The sequence below is a fragment of the Coregonus clupeaformis genome, chromosome 26, assembly GCF_020615455.1.
Source record: "Coregonus clupeaformis isolate EN_2021a chromosome 26, ASM2061545v1, whole genome shotgun sequence".
NCBI lineage: Eukaryota > Metazoa > Chordata > Actinopteri > Salmoniformes > Salmonidae > Coregonus > Coregonus clupeaformis.
In genome coordinates, this window is record NC_059217.1 from 43,264,564 (window position 1) to 43,283,883 (window position 19,320).

At 46.9% G+C, this 19,320-nt stretch overlaps 1 protein-coding gene across 3 annotated transcripts in view; it reads left to right on the forward strand.

The window, feature by feature from the left end:
- Nucleotides 1–19,320, forward strand: part of LOC121540808 (inositol hexakisphosphate and diphosphoinositol-pentakisphosphate kinase 2) — a 55,237-nt gene that overhangs the window by 21,112 nt on the left and 14,805 nt on the right. For all 3 annotated transcript variants that reach the window (XM_041849917.2, XM_045207875.1, XM_041849914.2), the window contains exons 10-20: nucleotides 1,904–2,005; nucleotides 2,385–2,471; nucleotides 3,121–3,196; nucleotides 3,902–4,011; nucleotides 7,653–7,738; nucleotides 7,835–7,960; nucleotides 15,937–16,058; nucleotides 16,237–16,419; nucleotides 17,086–17,227; nucleotides 18,393–18,616; nucleotides 19,176–19,303. In XM_041849917.2, coding sequence (XP_041705851.2) covers nucleotides 1,904–2,005; nucleotides 2,385–2,471; nucleotides 3,121–3,196; nucleotides 3,902–4,011; nucleotides 7,653–7,738; nucleotides 7,835–7,960; nucleotides 15,937–16,058; nucleotides 16,237–16,419; nucleotides 17,086–17,227; nucleotides 18,393–18,616; nucleotides 19,176–19,303 — 1,386 coding nt within the window. The remainder of the gene's footprint in view (nucleotides 1–1,903; nucleotides 2,006–2,384; nucleotides 2,472–3,120; nucleotides 3,197–3,901; nucleotides 4,012–7,652; nucleotides 7,739–7,834; nucleotides 7,961–15,936; nucleotides 16,059–16,236; nucleotides 16,420–17,085; nucleotides 17,228–18,392; nucleotides 18,617–19,175; nucleotides 19,304–19,320) is intronic.

The following is a 19,320-nucleotide window of genomic DNA, read 5'->3' on the forward strand; positions in this document are numbered from 1 at the left end:
CTGTACATTGACTGAGAGTAAAAGTCTCTAGCCACAACTCATTCCTTGAACTGGCTAGAATCCAAACTCTGCTATAACTCACGCCATTGGTTGGTAGGACCTAAACACTGCTATATCTCACTTCATTGGTTGGTAGGACCTAAACACTGCTATAGCTCACGCCATTGGTTGGTAGGACCTAAACACTGCTATAGCTCACGCCATTGGTTGGTAGGACCTAAACACTGCTATAGCTCACGCCATTGGTTGGTAGGACCTAAACAATGCTATAGCTCACGCCATTGGTTGGTAGGACCTAAACACTGCTATAGCTCACGCCATTGGTTGGTAGGACTTACAGTGCCTTCGGAAAGTATTCAGACCCCTTGTTTTTTTCCTCATCACACAATACCTCATAATGACAATAATAAATAAAAATTGAAATATTACATTTACATAAGTATTCAGACCCTTTACTCAGTACTTTGTTGAAGCACCTTTGGCAGTGATTACAGCATCAAGTCTTCTTGGGTATGACGCTACAAGCTTGGCACACCTGTATTTGGGGAGTTTCTCCCATTCTTCTCTGCAGATCCTCTCAAGCTCTGTCAGGTTGGATGGGGAGGGTTGCTGCACAGCTATTTTCAGGTCTCTCCAGAGATGTTCGAGTCTGGGCTCTGGCTGGGCCACTCAAGGACATTCAGAGACATGTCCCGAAGCCACTCCTGCGTTGTCTTGGCTGTGTGCTTTGGGTCGTTGTCCTGTTGGAAGGTGAACCTTCGCCCCCAGTCAGGTCCTGAGCGCTCTGGAGCAGGTTTTCATCAAGGATCTCTCTGTACTTTGCTCCGTTCATATTTCCCTCGATCCTGACTAGTCTCCCAGTCCCTGCCGCTGAAAAACATCACCACCGCTTGATGCTGCCACCACCATGCTTCACCGTAGAGATGGTGCCAGGTTTCCTCCAGACGTGATGCTTGTTATTCAGGCCAAAGAGTTCAATCTTGGTTTCATCAGACTAGATAATCTTGTTTCTCATGGTCTGAGAGTCTTTAGGTCCCTTTTGGCAAACTCCAAGCGGGCTGTCATGTGCAGTTTACTGAGGAGTAACTTCCGTCTGGCCACTCTACCATAAAGGCCTGATTGGTGGAGTGCTGCAGAGATAGTTGTCCTTCTGGAAGGTTCTGCCATCTCTACAGAGGAACTCTAGAGCTCTGTCAGTGACCATCGGGTTCTTGGTCACCTCCCTGACCAAGGCCCTTCTCCCCCGATTGCTCAGTTTGGCCAGGCGGCCAGCTCTAGGAAGAGTCTTGGTGGTTCCAGACTTCTTCCATTTAAGAATGATGGAGGCCACTGTGTTCTCGGGGACCTTCAATGCTGCCAAAAAATTTTGGTGCCCTTCCCCAGATCTGTGCCTCGATACAATCCTGTCTCGTAGCTCTACAGACAATTCCTTTGACCTCATGGATTGATTTTTGCTCTGACATGCGCTGTCAACTGTGGGACCTTATATAGACAGGTGTGTGCCTTTTTCAAATCATGTCCAATCAATTGAATCTACCACCTGTGTACTCCAATCAAGTTGTAGAAACATCTGAAGGATGATCAATTGAAACAGGATGCACCTGAGCTCAATTTCGAATCTCATAACAAAGGGTCTGAATACTTATTTCTGTCTTTTTTTATAAATTTGCAAAAATTTATACAAACCTGTTTATGCTTTGTCATTATGGGGTATTGTGTGTAGATTGCTGAGGATTGTCATTTATTTAATCAATTTTAGAATAAGGCTGTAATGTAACAATGTGGAAAGTCGAGGTCTGAATACTTTCCGAAGGGACTGTAAATATTACTCTAGCTCACAATCGATTGGTTGGTAGGACCTAAATACTGCTATAACTCACTCCATTGGTTGTTCCCTCCACAGGAACATGGTGATGCGAGAGCTGGCCCCTCAGTTCCACATCCCCTGGTCCATCCCCTTGGAGGCTGAGGACATACCCATAGTCCCCACCACCTCAGGAACCATGTGAGTCCTCCTCCCTCTCCTCCGCTCTTCTTCTCCCCCTCTCTTCCTCCTCTCTTCCTCCTCCTCTCTTCCTCCTCTCCTCTTCTTCCTGTCCCACCCTCATCTCTTCCAGAGGTAGTCTGAGGTGGTTTAGTGAACTATACTCACGTGATGACTAACCTCTCTTGAGACTTGAAGACTTGTTTGCTCTCACATCTAACTCCTAGGCTTCATCTCATTGGGCTAACACAGTCCTGAGTCCCGCACATTACCTAGTTTGATACCCGGTATAGAACTGCTTTCCATCTCCATCAGCCTATTGGTTTTCAAGCCCTCATCCTATTGAGATGATCAATAATAAATGATGAATACAATAAACATAATGTCACATGTCCCGCAGGATGGAGCTGCGCTGTGTCATCGCCGTCATCCGCCACGGAGACCGCACCCCCAAACAGAAGATGAAAATGGAAGTCAGACACCCTCTGTGAGTCTTAAGCATTTCACTGTAAGGTCTACACCTGTTGTATTTGACGCATGTGACAAATACAATTTGATTTGATTAAATATCTATATACCTCAAATACCCCCCTCTCCCTATTCAGAGTGGGCAAATTTTGACACACTGATGTATTAATGACTTCATTTTCTGTTTGTCATATAACAAATACAACTTGTAATTCACCTTCCCCAGTCCTGTTCCATTTCAATGTTGTATCGGTTGTCTTTAGATTCAATGTTGCATCTGTTGTCTTCAGATTCAATGTTGCATCTGTTGTCTTTAGATTCAATGTTGCATCTGTTGTCTTTAGATTCAATGTTGCATCTGTTGTCTTTAGATTCAATGTCGCATCTGTTGTCTTTAGATTCAATGTTGCATCTGTTGTCTTTAGATTCAATGTTGTATCGGTTGTCTTTAGATTCAATGTTGCATCGGTTGTCTTTAGATTCAATGTTGCATCGGTTGTCTTTAGATTCAATGTTGTATCGGTTGTCTTTAGATTCAATGTTGCATCTGTTGTCTTTAGATTCAATGTTGCATCTGTTGTCTTTAGATTCAATGTTGCATCGGTTGTCTTTAGATTCAATGTTGCATCTGTTGTCTTTAGATTCAATGTTGCATCTGTTGTCTTTAGATTCTTTTCGCTGTTTGAAAAGTATGGAGGCTACAAGTCAGGGAAACTGAAGTTGAAGAAGCCCAAACAGCTACAGGTCAGTCCAAATATCTCTTCATTGCCTATAACACAGAAAACCCTCTGTTGAGGGGAAGCCTATTTGCGGTGTTGGGGAAGCTACTCTGAAAATATAGTTCACCAGGCTACCAATAACTTCACACTGGAAGAAGTTAAGCTACGCTAAAGCTAACCATAAGTAAACTAACTATATTTTACTTAAGTTTGAAAAAGTAGTTCACTACATCCAAACTACAGTACTTTGTGAAAAATTATCAAAATCTGAAATGGTGAGAATTAGGCAAGTCTAATGCCGAAAAATAAAGGAAATGATTGCCCATATTTTATTATATTTTTACAAAAAAGAGTGTGACGTACCAGTAGTTAGCTACATCGCTACATGCCAACAAAAGTTATTAACTACTGAAAACACTACGTAGATTTGAATTTAGTTCAACTACCACCAAGCTACTAGAAAATGTAGTTTAATTACTAGTTTAACTACAGGTACTTCACTACTCCCCAAGACTGCCTATTTGTGACAATAAGATAGTATTGCAGATGGCCTCTACTTCTAATCCAATTATTTTCAAGGTTTGCATCACCTGGAAACTTTCCTGGCCACTGTCGCCTCTTTGTAGGGGTTAAATCCCTGGTTGATGTTAAGCACTTTGTGAGAAATGTCAGTTCGATTGACTGATGTCAGTCCTGTGTGTGTGTGTGTGTGTGTGTGTGTGTTGTGTAGGAAGTGCTGGACATTGCCCGGCTCCTACTGGCTGAGTTGGGACAGCACACAGACTATGAGATCGAGGAGAAGAAGGGTAAACTGGAGCAGCTCAAGACGGTCCTAGAGATGTGAGAGACGCTTATGGCTTGATTATGTGCACACCACACACACACACACACACACCAGGTTTGTCACGTGACCAGTATTGCGATACTCAGAAGTATCGTGGCAAGGAAACAAAACATGAAGTGGACTTCATTTCTTATGGAAAACAGTCCTAATGTTGACCCAAAAACAAAACATGAAGTGGACTTCATTTCTTATGGAAAACAGTCCTAATGTTGACCCAAAAACAAACATGTTTTTTTTTAAAGGACTGCTTTTAAATGTCTGCTTCGTGTTTTATTTTCTGCCATGGAAAATCTGGTATCCTAGTATACACTCACACACGTCAAGCCCTGATCTGTCCATTTGAACATCCATGCATCAGGTAGTGATCTGCTCTGCTGTGTGTGATGCTTGGTGGAGAAACCACCTCCGTGTTGCTGTGTGTGATGCTTGGTGGAGAAACCTCCATGTTGCTGTGTGTGATGCTTGGTGGAGAAACCTCCATGTTGCTGTGTGTGATGCTTGGTGGAGAAACCTCCATGTTGCTGTGTGTGATGCTTGGTGGAGAAACCTCCATGTTGCTGTGTGTGATGCTTGGTGGAGAAACCTCCATGTTGCTGTGTGTGATGCTTGGTGGAGAAACCTCCATGTTGCTGTGTGTGATGCTTGGTGGAGAAACCTCCATGTTGCTGTGTTTGATGCTTGGTGGAGAAACCTCATCAGTGTTGATGTGTGTTTGTAGCCCAGTGTAGAAACCTCCTCTGTATTGCTGTGTGTCTGTACCCCCGGTGTAGAAACCTCCTCCGTATTGCTGTGTGTCTGTAGCCCGGTGTAGAAACCTCCTCCGTATTGCTGTGTGTCTGTAGCCCGGTGTAGAAACCTCCTCCGTATTGCTGTGTGTCTGTAGCCCGGTGTAGAAACCTCCTCCGTATTGCTGTGTGTCTGTAGCCCGGTGTAGAAACCTCCTCCGTATTGCTGTGTGTCTGTAGGCCGGTGTAGAAACCTCCTCCGTATTGCTGTGTGTCTGTAGCCCGGTGTAGAAACCTCCTCCGTATTGCTGTGTGTCTGTAGCCCGGTGCTCCACACAGATTGACTTAGCCTAGTCCTTGTATTCCTGTAGCACTCTACCCTAGCAGAACACCCCCCTCCTCCCTGTGTCTCTAATGCTGTTTTCCTCCCTCCTTTCTCTCTCCTCCTCTCTCTTTCCAAAGGGAATCCAGCTTGAATGACACTCGGTACGCACTCCCCATATTAACCAGTTACCAATGGCACCTCTTTGACAATAACCAAGGATCAAAACACAAAGGTCTGTGACCTGTCTGGTTATTGATCTGCGAGGGTTATTGATGTGAGGGTCGGGGATCGGGGAATCCAGGATCAGTTTTAAAAAACACCGACCGTATCACCTATCAAACCCATTTTCCATCACGGGGCTATCATGTATTTGGTCTGTACGTCGTGTCAAACCTGATGCTCATCCCGAGGAATCGTAATCTCTTTCCTATTACAGGACGGTACGTTTCCATTAGCGGCGGATATTCTAAATTATTACAATAGCCGGAGCATTGAACAGCTGAAGTTAGCCTAGTGCTGTCACAGCACTGTATCGTAAACCACGGGGGAGGAAGAGATCATTTCCCCCAACCGGGTGGGGTGTTATGCACTTACCAAAGACCTGTCACATCCTGAAGGACAGCGCTGGTATGGCACATAAGGGATTGACAGCAACACACAGTGACAGCGGGCTTCCAAAGGTCACACAACAACACAAAACATGTTTCCAGAAACCAGGCAGCTACAGTGGCATGCGAAAGTATTCACCCCTCTTGACATTTTTCCTATTTTGTTGCCTTACAATCTGAAGATGCAAAATAGAAATAAGACAAAAAAACAGAACTTGAGCGTGCATAACTATTCACCCCCCCCCAAAGTCAATACTTTGTAGAGCCACCTTTTGCAGCAATTACAGCTGCATGTCTCTTGGGGTATGTCTCTATAAGCTTGGCACATCTAGCCACTGGGATTTTTGCCCATTCTTCAAGCAAAACTGCTCCAGTTCATTCAAGTTGGATAGGTTCTGCTGGTGTACAGCAATCTTTAAGTCATACCACAGATTCTCAATTGGATTGTGGCGTTTTCCTTGATGGCCAAAAAGCTCAATTTTAGTCTCATCTGACCATAGTACCTTCTTCCATATGTTTGGGGAGTCTCCCACATGCCTCTTGGCGAACACCCAACGTGTTTGCTTATTTTTTTGTTTAAGCAATGGCTTTTTTCTGGCCACTCTTCCGTAAAGCCCAGCTCGGTGGAGTGTACGGCTTAAAGTGGTCCTATGGACAGATACTCCAATCTACGCTCTGGAGCTTTGCAGCTCCTTCAGGGTCATCTTTGGTCTCTTTGTTGCCTCTCTGATTAATGCCCTCCTTGCCTGGTCCGTGAGTTTTGGTGGGCGGCCCTCTCTTGGCAGGTTTGTTGTGGTGCCATATTCTTTCTATTTTTTAATAATGGATTTAATGGTGCTCCGTGGGATGTTCAAAGTTTCTGATATTTTTTATAACCCAACCCTCATCTGTACTTCTCCACAACTTTGTCCCTGACCTGTTTGGAGAGCTCCTTGGTCTTCTTGGTGGCGCTTGCTTGGTGGTGCCCCTTGCTTAGTGGTGCCCCTTGCTTAGTGGTGTTGCAGACTCTGGGGCCTTTCAGAACAGGTGTATATATATACTGAGATCATGTGACAGATCATGTGACACTTAGATTGCACACACAGGTGGACTTTATTTAACTAATTATGTGACTTCTGAAGGTAATTGGTTGCACCAGACCTTATTTAGGGGCTTCATAGCAAAGGGGTGAATACATATGCACGCACCACTTTTCCGTTATTTATTTTTTAGAATTTTTTGAAATAAGTACTTTTTTTCATTTCGCTTCACCAATTTGGACTATTTTGTGTATGTCCATTACATGAAATCCAAATAAAAATCCATTTAAATTACAGGTTGTAATGCAACAAAATAGGAAAAATGCAAAGGGGGATGAATAATTTTGCAAGGCACTGTACTTAGGCTAAACTAGCTAACTAGCTTGGCCTAGCCTGACTGACTGAGCACCTGCTAGCTAGCGTTTTGAAGCTGGTCGAAGACCTCTGAACCATGGTTCTGAAACGAAACGTGTCGTGTCCAACAGGGTTGGAGTCAGTTCCATTTAAAAATTGTCAATTCAGTCCAAGAATTAATTGATTTCAGTCCACAGAAAAGTGTCATTTATGTTTTAAATACGGATATTTAAAATGTACTTCCTAAATTGAGTTCGATTGGAGTTGAGCTTAACGCTGGTCTTGACATATGTCACATGTCTGTAAGGTGTGTGTGTACTGCCCCTGTGTAATGATGACTTGAGCATCATTAAGGGTAGATCCCTGCCCCTGGGTAATGATGACTTGAGCATCATTAAGGGTAGATCCCTGCCCCTGGGTAATGATGACTTGAGCATCATTAAGGGTAGATCCCTGCCCCTGGGTAATGATGACTTGAGCATCATTAAGGGTAGATCCCTGCCCCTGGGTAATGATCCCTGCCCCTGGGTAATGATGACTTGAGCATCATTAAGGGTAGATCCCTGCCCCTGGGTAATGATCCCTGCCCCTGTGTGTGTCTTCCAGGTACGGCCATTTCTCAGGCATCAACAGGAAGGTGCAGCTGACCTACCTGCCCAACGGACAGCCCAAAGCCTCCAGTGAGGAAGAAGGTAAGGAGGACTTCATGCTCAAACTCTTACACATACGTTTAACATGCACATTCTTGGCCTGCAGCAGGAACTAATGCAGTCGTGTGTGTGGTTCAGAGGGTCCAAAGGAGGGTCCGTCTCTGCTGCTGGTGTTGAAGTGGGGCGGGGAGCTGACCCCGGCAGGCAGGGTACAGGCTGAGGAGCTGGGCAGGGCCTTCCGCTGCATGTACCCTGGAGGACAAGGTACAGTATTCTACTACCTCTACACTATATACTACCTCTGGTTACACTCCTCACCTCTACACTATATACTACCTCTGGTTACACTCCTCACCTCTACACTATATACTACCTCTGGTTACACTCCTCACCTCTACACTATATACTACCTGTGGTTACACTCCTCACCTCTACACTATATACTACCTCTGGTTACACTCCTCACCTCTACACTATATACTACCTCTGGTTACACTCCTCACCTCTACACTATATACTACCTCTGGTTACACTCCTCACCTCTACACTATATACTACCTCTGGTTACACTCCTCACCTCTACACTATATACTACCTCTGGTTACACTCGTCACCTCTACACTATATACTACCTCTGGTTACACTCCTCACCTCTACACTATATACTACCTGTGGTTACACACCTCACCTCTACACTATATACTACCTGTGGTTACACACCTCACCTCACCTCTACACTAGATACTACCTGTGGTTACACACCACACCTCACCTCTACACTATATACTACCTGTGGTTACACACCTCACCTCACCTCTACACTAAATACTACCTGTGGTTACACACCTCACCTCACCTCTACACTAGATACTACCTGTGGTTACACACCTCACCTCTACACTATATACTACCTGTGGTTACACTCCTCACCTCACCTCTGGGTGAGGGTGATATGAGGGCCCGACGTCCACAGGTGGGGGTTGTGCTTGCAGCCCAACACCGTGCAGGACGTTTGGCATTTGCCAGAGAACACCAAGATTGGCAAATTCGCCACTGGCGCCCTGTGCTCTTCACAGATGAAAGCAGGTTCACACTGAGCACATGTGACAGACGTGACAGAGTCTGGAGACACCGTGGAGAACGTTCTGCTGCCTGCAACATCCTCCAGCATGACCGGTTTGGCGGTGGGTCAGTCATGGTGTGGGGTGGCATTTCTTTGGGGGGCCGCACAGCCCTCCATGTGCTCGCCCAGAGGTAGCCTGACTGCCATTAGGTACCGAGATGAGATCCTCAGACCCCTTGTGAGACCATATGCTGGTGCGGTTGGCCCTGGGTTCCTCCTAATGCAAGACAATGCTAGACCTCATGTGGCTGGAGTGTGTCAGCAGTTCCTGCAAGAGGAAGGCATTGATGCTATGGAATGGCCCGCCCGTTCCCCAGACCTGAATCCAATTGAGCACATCTGGGACATCATGTCTCGCTCCATCCACCAACGCCACGTTACATTTTTTACATTTACATTTTAGTCATTTAGCAGATGCTCTTATCCAGAGCGACTTACAGGAGCAATTAGGGTTAAGTGCCTTGCTCAAGGGCACATTTACGTCATTTAGCAGACGCTCTTATCAAGAGCGACTCACAAATTGGTGCATTCACCCTATAGCCAGTGGGATAACCACTTTACAATTTTTTGGGGGGTAGAAGGATTACTTTATCCTATCCCAGGTATTCCTTAAAGAGGTGGGGTTTCAAATGTCTCCGGAAGGTGGTGAGTGACTCCGCTGTCCTGGCGTCGTGAGGGAGCTTGTTCCACCATTGGGGTGCCAGAGCAGCGAACAGTTTTGACTGGGCTGAGTGGGAACTATGCTTCCGCAGAGGAAGGGGAGCCAGCAGGCCAGAGGTGGATGAACGCAATGCCCTCGTTTGGGTGTAGGGACTGATCAGAGCCCGAAGGTACAGAGGTGCCGTTCCCCTCACTGCTCCATAGGCAAGCACCATGGTCTTGTAACGGATGCGAGCTTCAACTGGAAGCCAGTGGAGTGTGCGGAGGAGGGGGGTGACGTGAGAGAACTTGGGAAGGTTGAACACCAGACGGGCTGCGGCATTCTGGATGAGTTGTAGGGGTTTAATGGCACAGGCAGGGAGGCCAGCCAACAGCGAGTTGCAGTAGTCCAGACGGGAGATGACAAGTGCCTGGATTAGGACCTGTGCCGCTTCCTGTGTAAGGCAGGGTCGTACTCTCCGAATGTTGTAGAGCATGAACCTGCAGGAGCGGGTCACCGCCTTGATGTTAGCGGAGAACGACAGGGTGTTATCCAGGGTCACGCCAAGGCTCTTCGCACTCTGGGAGGAGGACACAACGGAGTTGTCAACCGTGATGGCGAGATCATGGAACGGGCAGTCCTTCCCCGGGAGGAAGAGCAGCTCCGTCTTGCCAGGGTTCAGCTTGAGGTGGTGATCCGTCATCCATACTGATATGTCTGCCAGACATGCAGAGATGCGATTCGCCACCTGGTTATCAGAAGGGGGAAAGGAGAAGATTAGTTTAGCGTAGCAATGATAGGAGAGGCCATGTGAGGATATGACAGAGCCAAGTGACTTGGTGTATAGGGAGAAAAGGAGAGGGCCTAGAACTGAGCCCTGGGGGACACCAGTGGTGAGAGCACGTGGTGCGGAGACAGCTTCTCGCCACGCCACTTGGTAGGAGCGACCGGTCAGGTAGGACGCAATCCAGGAGTGAGCCGCGCCGGAGATGCCCAGCTCGGAGAGGGTGGAGAGGAGGATCTGATGGTTCACAGTATCAAAGGCAGCAGACAGGTCTAGAAGGACAAGAGCAGAGGAGAGAGAGTTAGCTTTAGCAGTGCGGAGAGCCTCCGTGACACAGAGAAGAGCAGTCTCAGTTGAATGACCAGTCCTGAAACCTGACTGGTTTGGATCAAGAAGGTCATTCTGAGAGAGATAGCAAGAGAGTTGGCTAAAGACGGCACGCTCAATAGTTTTGGAAAGAAAAGAAAGAAGGGATACTGGTCTGTAGTTGTTGACATCAGTGGGATCGAGTGTTGGTTTTTTGAGAAGGGGAGCAACTCTCGCTCTCTTGAAGACGGAAGGGACATGGCCAGCGGTCAAGGATGAGTTGATCAGCGAGGTGAGGTAGGGGAGAAGGTCACCGGAGATGGTCTGGAGAAGAGAGGAGGGGATGGGGTCAAGCGGGCAGGTTGTTGGGCGGCCTGCAGTCACAAGTCGCAGGATTTTATCTGGAGAGAGAGGGAGAAAGAAGTCAAAGCATAGGGTAGGGCAGTGTGAGTAGGACCAGCAGTGTCATTAGACTTAACAAAACGAGGATCGGATGTCGTCAACCTTCTTTTCAAAGTGGTTGACGAAGTCATCCACAGAGAGAGAGGAGGGGGGAGGATTCAGCAGGGAGGAAAATGTGGCATAGAGCTTCCTAGGGGTTAGAGGCAGATGCTTGGAATTTAGAGTGGTAGAAAGTGGCCTTAGCAGCAGAAACAGATGAAGAAAATGTAGAGAGGAGGGAGTGAAAAGATGCCAGGTCGGCAGGGAGTTTAGTTTTCTTCCATTTCCGCTCCGCTGCCCGGAGCTCTGTTCTGTGAGCTCGCAGTGAGTCATCAAGCCACGGAGCTGGAGGGGAGGACCGAGCCGGCCGGGAGGATAGGGGACACAGAGAGTCAAAGGATGCAGAAAGGGAGGAGAGGAGGGTTGAGGAGGCAGAATCAGGAGATTGGAGGGAGAAGGATTGAGCAGAGGGAAGAGATGATAGGATGGAAGAGGAGAGAGTAGTGGGAGAGAGAGAGCGAAGGTTGCGGTGGCGCATTACCATCTGTGTAGGGGCAGAGTGAGTACCACCAGGTTAGAGAGGCAGCAGCCACGCGGTGTGGGGCGTTTGTGTAGCCTGTGCAGAGAGGAGAGAACAGGGATAGGCAGAGGCATAGTTGACAGGCTGTAGCACAACGTTGCACCCAGCAGCAGGACTGCTACCTCCGCCTTTGTGCAAGGAGGAGCAGGAGGAGCACTGCCAGAGCCCTGCAAAATGACCTCCAGCAGGCCACAGATGTGCATGTGTCTGCTCAAACGGTCAGAAACAGACTCCATGAGGGTGGTATGAGGGCCCGACGTCCACAGGTGGGGGTTGTGCTTACAGCCCAACACCGTGCAGGACGTTTGGCATTTGCCAGAGAACACCAAGATTGGCAAATTCGCCACTGGCGCCCTGTGCTCTTCACAGATGAAAGCAGTTTCACACTGAGCACATGTGACAGACGTGACAGAGTCTGGAGACGCTGTGGAGAACGTTCTGCTGCCTGCAACATCCTCCAGCATGACCGGTTTGGCGGTGTGTCAGTCATTGTGTGGGGTGGCATTTCTTTGGGGGGCCGCACAGCCCTCCATGTGCTCGCCAGAGGTAGCCTGACTGCCATTAGGTACCGAGATGAGATCCTCAGACCCCTTGTGAGACCATATGCTGTTGCGGTTGGCCCTGGGTTCCTCCTAATGCAAGACAATGCTAGACCTCATGTGGCTGGAGTGTGTCAGCAGTTCCTGCAAGAGGAAGGCATTGATGCTATGGACTGGCCCGCCCGTTCCCCAGACCTGAATCCAATTGAGCACATCTGGGACATCATGTCTCGCTCCATCCACCAACGCCACGTTGCACCACAGACTGTCCAGGAGTTGGCGGATGCTTTAGTCCAGGTCTGGGAGGAGATCCCTCAGGAGACCATCCGCCACCTCGTCAGGAGCATGCCCAGGCGTTGTAGGGAGGTCATACAGGCACGTGGAGGCCACACACACTACTGAGCCTCATTTTGACTTGTTTTAAGGACATTACATCAAAGTTGGATCAGCCTGTAGTGTGGTTTTCCACTTTAATTTTGAGGGTGACTCCAAATCCAGACCTCCACGGGTTGATACATTTGATTTCCATTGATCATTTTTGTGTGATTTTGTTGTCAGCACATTCAACTATGTAAAGAAAAAAGTATTTAATAAGATTATTTAATTCATTCAGATCTAGGATGTGTTATTTTAGTGTTCCCTTTAATTTTTTGAGCAGTATACTACCTCTGGTTACACACCTCACCTCTACACTATATACTACCTCTGGTTACACTCCTCACCTCTACACTATATACTACCTCTGGTTACACTCCTCACCTCTACACTATATACTACCTCTGGTTACACTCCTCACCTCTACACTATATACTACCTCTGGTTACACTCCTCACCTCTACACTATATACTACCTCTGGTTACACTTCTCACCTCTACACTATATACTACCTCTGGTTACACTCCTCTCCTCTACACTATATACTACCTCTGGTTACACTCCTCACCTCTACACTATATACTACCTCTGGTTACACTCCTCACCTCTACACTATATACTACCTCTGGTTACACTCCTCACCTCTACACTATATACTACCTCTGGTTACACTCCTCTCCTCTACACTATATACTACCTCTGGTTACACTCCTCACCTCTACACTATATACTACCTCTGGTTACACTCCTCACCTCTACACTATATACTACCTCTGGTTACACTCCTCACCTCTACACTATATACTACCTCTGGTTACACTCCTCACCTCTACACTATATGCTACCTCTGGTTACACTCCTCACCTCTACACTATATACTACCTCTGGTTACACACCTCACCTCTACACTATACAGTGAGGGAAAAAAGTATTTGATCCCCTGCTGATTTTGTACGTTTGCCCACTGACAAAGACATGATCAGTCTATAATTTTAATGGTAGGTTTATTTGAACAGTGAGAGACAGAATAACAACAAAAAAAATCCTGAAAAACACATGTCAAAAATGTTATAAATTGATTTGCATTTTAACGAGGGAAATAAGTATTTGACCCCTCTGCAAAACATGACTTAGTACTTGGTGGGAAAACCCGTGTTGGCAATCACAGAGGTCAGACGTTTCTTGTAGTTGGCCACCAGGTTTGCACACATCTCAGGAGGGATTTTGTCCCACTCCTCTTTGCAGATCTTCTCCAAGTCATTAAGGTTTTGAGGCTGACATTTGGCAACTCGAACCTTCAGCTCCCTCCACAGATTTTCTATGGGATTAAGGTCTGGAGACTGGCTAGGCCACTCCAGGACCTCAATGTGCTTATTCTTGAGCCACTCCTTTGTTGCCTTGGCCGTGTGTTTTGGGTCATTGTCATGCTGGAATACCCATCCACGACCCATTTTCAATGCCCTGGCTGAGGGAAGGAGGATCTCACCCAAGATTTGACGGTACATGGCCCCGTCCATCGTCCCTTTGATGTGGTGAAGTTGTCCTGTCCCCTTAGCAGAAACCCCCCCCCAAAGCATAATGTTTCCACCTCCATGTTTGACGGTGGGGATGGTGTTCTTGGGGTCATAGGCAGCATTCCTCCTCCTCCAAACACGGCGAGTTGAGTTGATGCCAAAGAGCTCAATTTTGGTCTCATCTGACCACAACACTTTCACCCAGTTCGCCTCTGAATCATTCAGATGTTCATTGGCAAACTTCAGACGGATATGTATATGTGCTTTCTTGAGCAGGGGGGCCTTGCGGGCGCTGCAGGATTTATCTGCGATCTCCCCCACCGAAGGCACTCCACCATGACGTCACGTTGCTACTGAGCTTCACATACAGGGCGTCATTGGAGCGCTTGTTCTAGGTTCAGTGGAAGAGACAGATACTCAAGCTTTTCTCTCTTCCTAAATCATATGGACATTTTTAGAAGATGCACTGTATTGCCGAGATGATCATTAATCCAACTAAATTTCTAACGGAAGTTGTGCAATTTTGTTGCATGGGTATACACAATGCAAATGTTGAAGTTCATGTGGGAGAAATAGTTGAAGACGCGCATGGAAGACTATTAAACAACCTGCAGGAGTATTCATCATGGAAGACTATTAAACAACCTGCAGGAGTATTCATCATGGAAGACTATTAAACAACCTGCAGGAGTATTCATCATGGAAGACTATTAAACAACCTGCAGGAGTATTCATCATGGAAGACTATTAAACAACCCGCATGGAAGTATTCATCATGGAAGACTATTAAGCAAACTGCAGGAGTATTCATCATGGAAGACTATTAAACAACCTGCAGGAGTATTCATCATGGAAGACTATTAAACAACCTGCAGGAGTATTCATCATGGAAGACTATTAAACAACCTGCAGGAGTATTCATCATGGAAGACTATTAAACAACCTGCTGGAGTATTCATCATGGAAGACTATTTGTATTTATTATGGATCAGCCAAGGCAGCAGCTACTCTTCCTGGGGTCCAGCAAAATTAAGGCAGTTAATACAATTTTAAAAACATTACAATACATTCACAGATTTCACAACACACTGTGTGCCCTCAGGCCCCTACTCCACCACTACCACATATCTACAGTACAAAATCCATGTGTACGTGTGTGTATAGTGCGTATGTTATCGTGTGTGTGTATGCATGTGTCTGTGTCTATGTTTGTGTTGCTTCACAGTCCCCACTGTTCCATAAGGTGTATTTGTTTCTGTTTTGTTTTTTTAAATGCTTGCATGAGTTACTTGATGTGGAATAGAGTTCCATGTAGTCATGGCTCTATGTAGTAAGGTCCTCCTCCCATAGTCTGTTCTGGACTTGAGGACTGTGAAGAGACCACTTGTGGCATGTCTTGTGGGGTATTCATCATGGAAGACAATTAAACACACTGCAGGAGTATTCATCATGTAATTTCCCAGGTCTTTAAGAGTAGTGGTTTAGGATTTCAACCTCATTCCTTGTGTTTTGAGCAATTTTTTATCCCAGGTATGAGATGCACGAAGGACTGTTTCCTTTTCAGGTGAACAGAATTCAGTTGACATGTTTTTCAATCACCAAATAACCAATGTTACCTCCCTCATCAACTGCAGATGCACACCTACAGTGTATATTTGTTTTTGCACTGAGTCTGTGCTGTTGGTGGGTACCCTTTCTCCTCTCTCTACCTTACTTCCTCTGTGATGCCCTGTAAGCCTGATGTCACTTCCTCTGTGATGCCCTGTAAGCCTGATGTCACTTCCTCTGTGATGCCCTGTAAGCCTGATGTCACTTCCTCTGTGATGTCCTGTAAGCCCGATGTCACTTCCTCTGTGATGCCCTGTAAGCCCGATGTTCCTTCCGCTCTGCTGTCCTGCAAGCCTGATGTTATTTCCTTGCTGTGTGTGACTCTGTAGGGGACTACGCCGGTTTCCCTGGCTGTGGTCTGCTCCGTTTACACAGCACCTACCGCCACGACCTCAAGATCTACGCCTCAGACGAAGGCCGTGTTCAGATGACCGCTGCCGCTTTTGCCAAGGTCTGTGTGTGTGTGTGTGCGCACCTGTAGATATTTCAGTATACGTGTGTACAGTATGCTCACTAGCCTTGTTCCTTTAATTTGTGTTCAGTGTCATATCTCCAAACCTTTGCATATATAAACCCTTTCTGTGTACGGTATGTGTGAACATATGTGTATCTCTTAACTGTGTGTGTAGGGCCTGCTGGCTCTGGAGGGAGAGCTGACGCCCATCCTGGTGCAGATGGTGAAGAGTGCCAACATGAACGGCATGCTGGACAGCGACAGTGAGTCTCTGACCGACTGCCAGCAGAGGGTGAAAGTGCGACTCCATGAAATCATGCAGAAAGACCAGGACTTCACTGAGGCCGACTACGAAAAGGTACAGTCAGCAGACCCCTTACAGTTACATCATTTAGCAGACGCTCTTATCCAGAGCGACTTACAAACCGTAGACCGCTAGTACCCAGTCAATCGTGGTCGAAACAGCATAGGAGGAAAGCCCTGTTTTGAAATGGTTAACGACACTTGACTTACTGCAGGCAGGTAGGTAGGTATAATGCCTTTATGATGTTATCAGCATGAATGTGCTTATAATGTCTCATAAGGCATTCAACTAAGAATCGTTGAGATGTTAAGACATCATACATGTCCATTACAATTTTTACAATACGTTATACTATACAATATTATATATTATTATTATATATTATTAGTAACTGCATCATATGTATTGTACCTGCAGGGTTTAAGTAAACTATTAGACAAATGGTTACCCACTACATATTGTTTCACTCCATCGACAATTCCATCAACTTGAGCAGTCTTTCAGTGTTCTTGAGATTAGAAACAATCTACCACCATGTTTCCTACTCATTCCTTACCGTACAGCCATCGACTGAGCATGACATCTCTGTCAATCTCCAGATAAGTCTCGCATAGCATTTAATCACTAGCTGTTATGGATACCAGCGTTTACTATTATTACTATTACGTTCACTATTAGTACCACTGTGTAATAACGTGTGACTGTTACTATGTGTTGCAGCTGGCCCCTACAGGCAGCCCCTCCCTGGTCGGCTCTATGAAAATCATAGGGAACCCAGTGAGGACGTGTGACCAGGTCTACGCCCTCATCCAGAGCCTCACCTCCCAGATCCGCAGGAGGCTGGAGGACCCCAAATCTGCAGGTCTGTCCTCTATCCCCCACCCTGTCGCAATGTAAACCAGGGCTCTCCAACCCTGTTCCTGGAGAGCTACCATCATCTAGGTTCTCTCTCCAACCCTGTTCCTGGAGAGCTACCATCATCTAGGTTCTCTCCAACCCTGTTCCTGGAGAGCTACCATCATCTAGGTTCTCTCTCCAACCCTGTTCCTGGAGAGCTACCGTCCTCTAGGTTCTCTCCAACCCTGTTCCTGGAGAGCTACCGTCCTCTAGGTTCTCTCCAACCCTGTTCCTGGAGAGCTACCGTCCTCTAGGTTCTCTCCAACCCTGTTCCTGGAGAGCTACCGTCCTCTAGGTTCTCTCCAACCCTGTTCCTGGAGAGATACCGTCCTCTAGGTTCTCTCCAACCCTGTTCCTGGAGAGATACCGTCCTCTAGGTTCTCTCTAACCCTGTTCCTGGAGATCTACCGTCCTCTAGGTTCTCTCTAACCCTGTTCCTGGAGAGATACCGTCCTCTAGGTTCTCTCCAACCCTGTTCCTGGAGATCTACCGTCCTCTAGGTTCTCTCCAACCCTGTTCCTGGAGAGATACCGTCCTCTAGGTTCTCTCCAACCCTGTTCCTGGAGAGATACCGTCCTCTAGGTTCTCTCTAACCCTGTTCCTGGAGATCTACCGTCCTCTAGGTTCTCTCTAACCCTGTTCCTGGAGAGATACCGTCCTCTAGGTTCTCTCCAACCCTGTTCCTGGAGATCTACCATCCTCTAGGTTTTCACTCCAACCCTAATCTAGCGCACCTTATTCTAATATTTGGCTGGTTGATAAGCTTAATCAGGTTAGTCACAACTGTAGTTAGAGAAAAAACCTAAAGGGTGGTAGCTCTCCAGGAACACGGTTGGAGATTGTAGTGGAGACACTTTGCTAGCTTTGGAGTCACTGTTACATTTGCTACCAAAGACTGGTGCGGTAGCTAACAGTAAATACGTGAATTGTTTCACCACAGTTAGCTAGACAAGTTAGTTCAGAAATGTACTGGTCATAGAACCACTTTTACTTGAGTAACCTACGATATCTGCTGAATGCTGTTGTGACAGAGCGGTTTCTGTTTTCAGACTTGGGTAAAAAGAACAACACTGAAAGCAATGGTTTTCTACACAGAAGTACCTGTTCGCTAAGTCCGTTCCTGTTCCCAGACCTGCAGCTGTACCACAGCGAGACCCTGGAGCTGATGCTGCAGCGCTGGTCCAAGCTGGAAAGGGACTTCCGGAATAAGAGCGGCCGCTACGACATCAGCAAGATCCCGGACATCTATGACTGTGTGAAGTACGACACGCAGCACAACGCCACGCTGGGCCTGGAGGACACGCTGGAGCTGTTCAGGCTGTCCCGTGCCCTGGCCGACATCGTCATACCTCAGGTGAGGGGAAGACACACACACATTCACCTTTTACCTACTAAGTCGGGACGAGAGCTGTAGTGTAGAAGACCTTAAGTGGTGACCCATGACCCTTGGATGTTTCTATGCCTCTGGTTGGATGGAGAAATGTGAACCCGCACGCACAGAGGGAGGAGGAGGGATTCTAGACGAGCCTGTTACTTCAAACTCTCATCCCCTCAGTCTCGGTGGATGATTATGGCTCAATATTGCATCTACCTCCTTTCTACCTCCCTTGTCATTTCCTTTTTCAATTCTTAATGCGGACCAAGCTTACTTTGCTACCCCTTCAAGTACAGTAAACCTGGCTCCTGATTACTGTTCCAGGAACCTGTCTTATCGAGGACAGTAATCCTGGCTCCTGATTACTGTTCCAGGAACCTGTCTTATCGAGTACAGTAAACCTGGTTCCTGATTACTGTTCTGTCTTTTCAGAAAATTATCAACAGAAGTAAAAACTTGAGCTGAGTCTTATTTGAAGGCAAAAATAATGTATTTATAACATACCTTTGAGCATGCATTTGTCTGTTTCTCTCTCTAGGAGTATGGCATCAATAAGGCAGAGAAGATGGACATCGCCCAGGCCTACTGCCTGCCCCTGATGAAGAAGATCCAGCTGGACATGCAGAGGACCCATGAGGACGAGGCTGTCAATAAGCTGCACCCACTGTGAGTTGCGGTGCCAC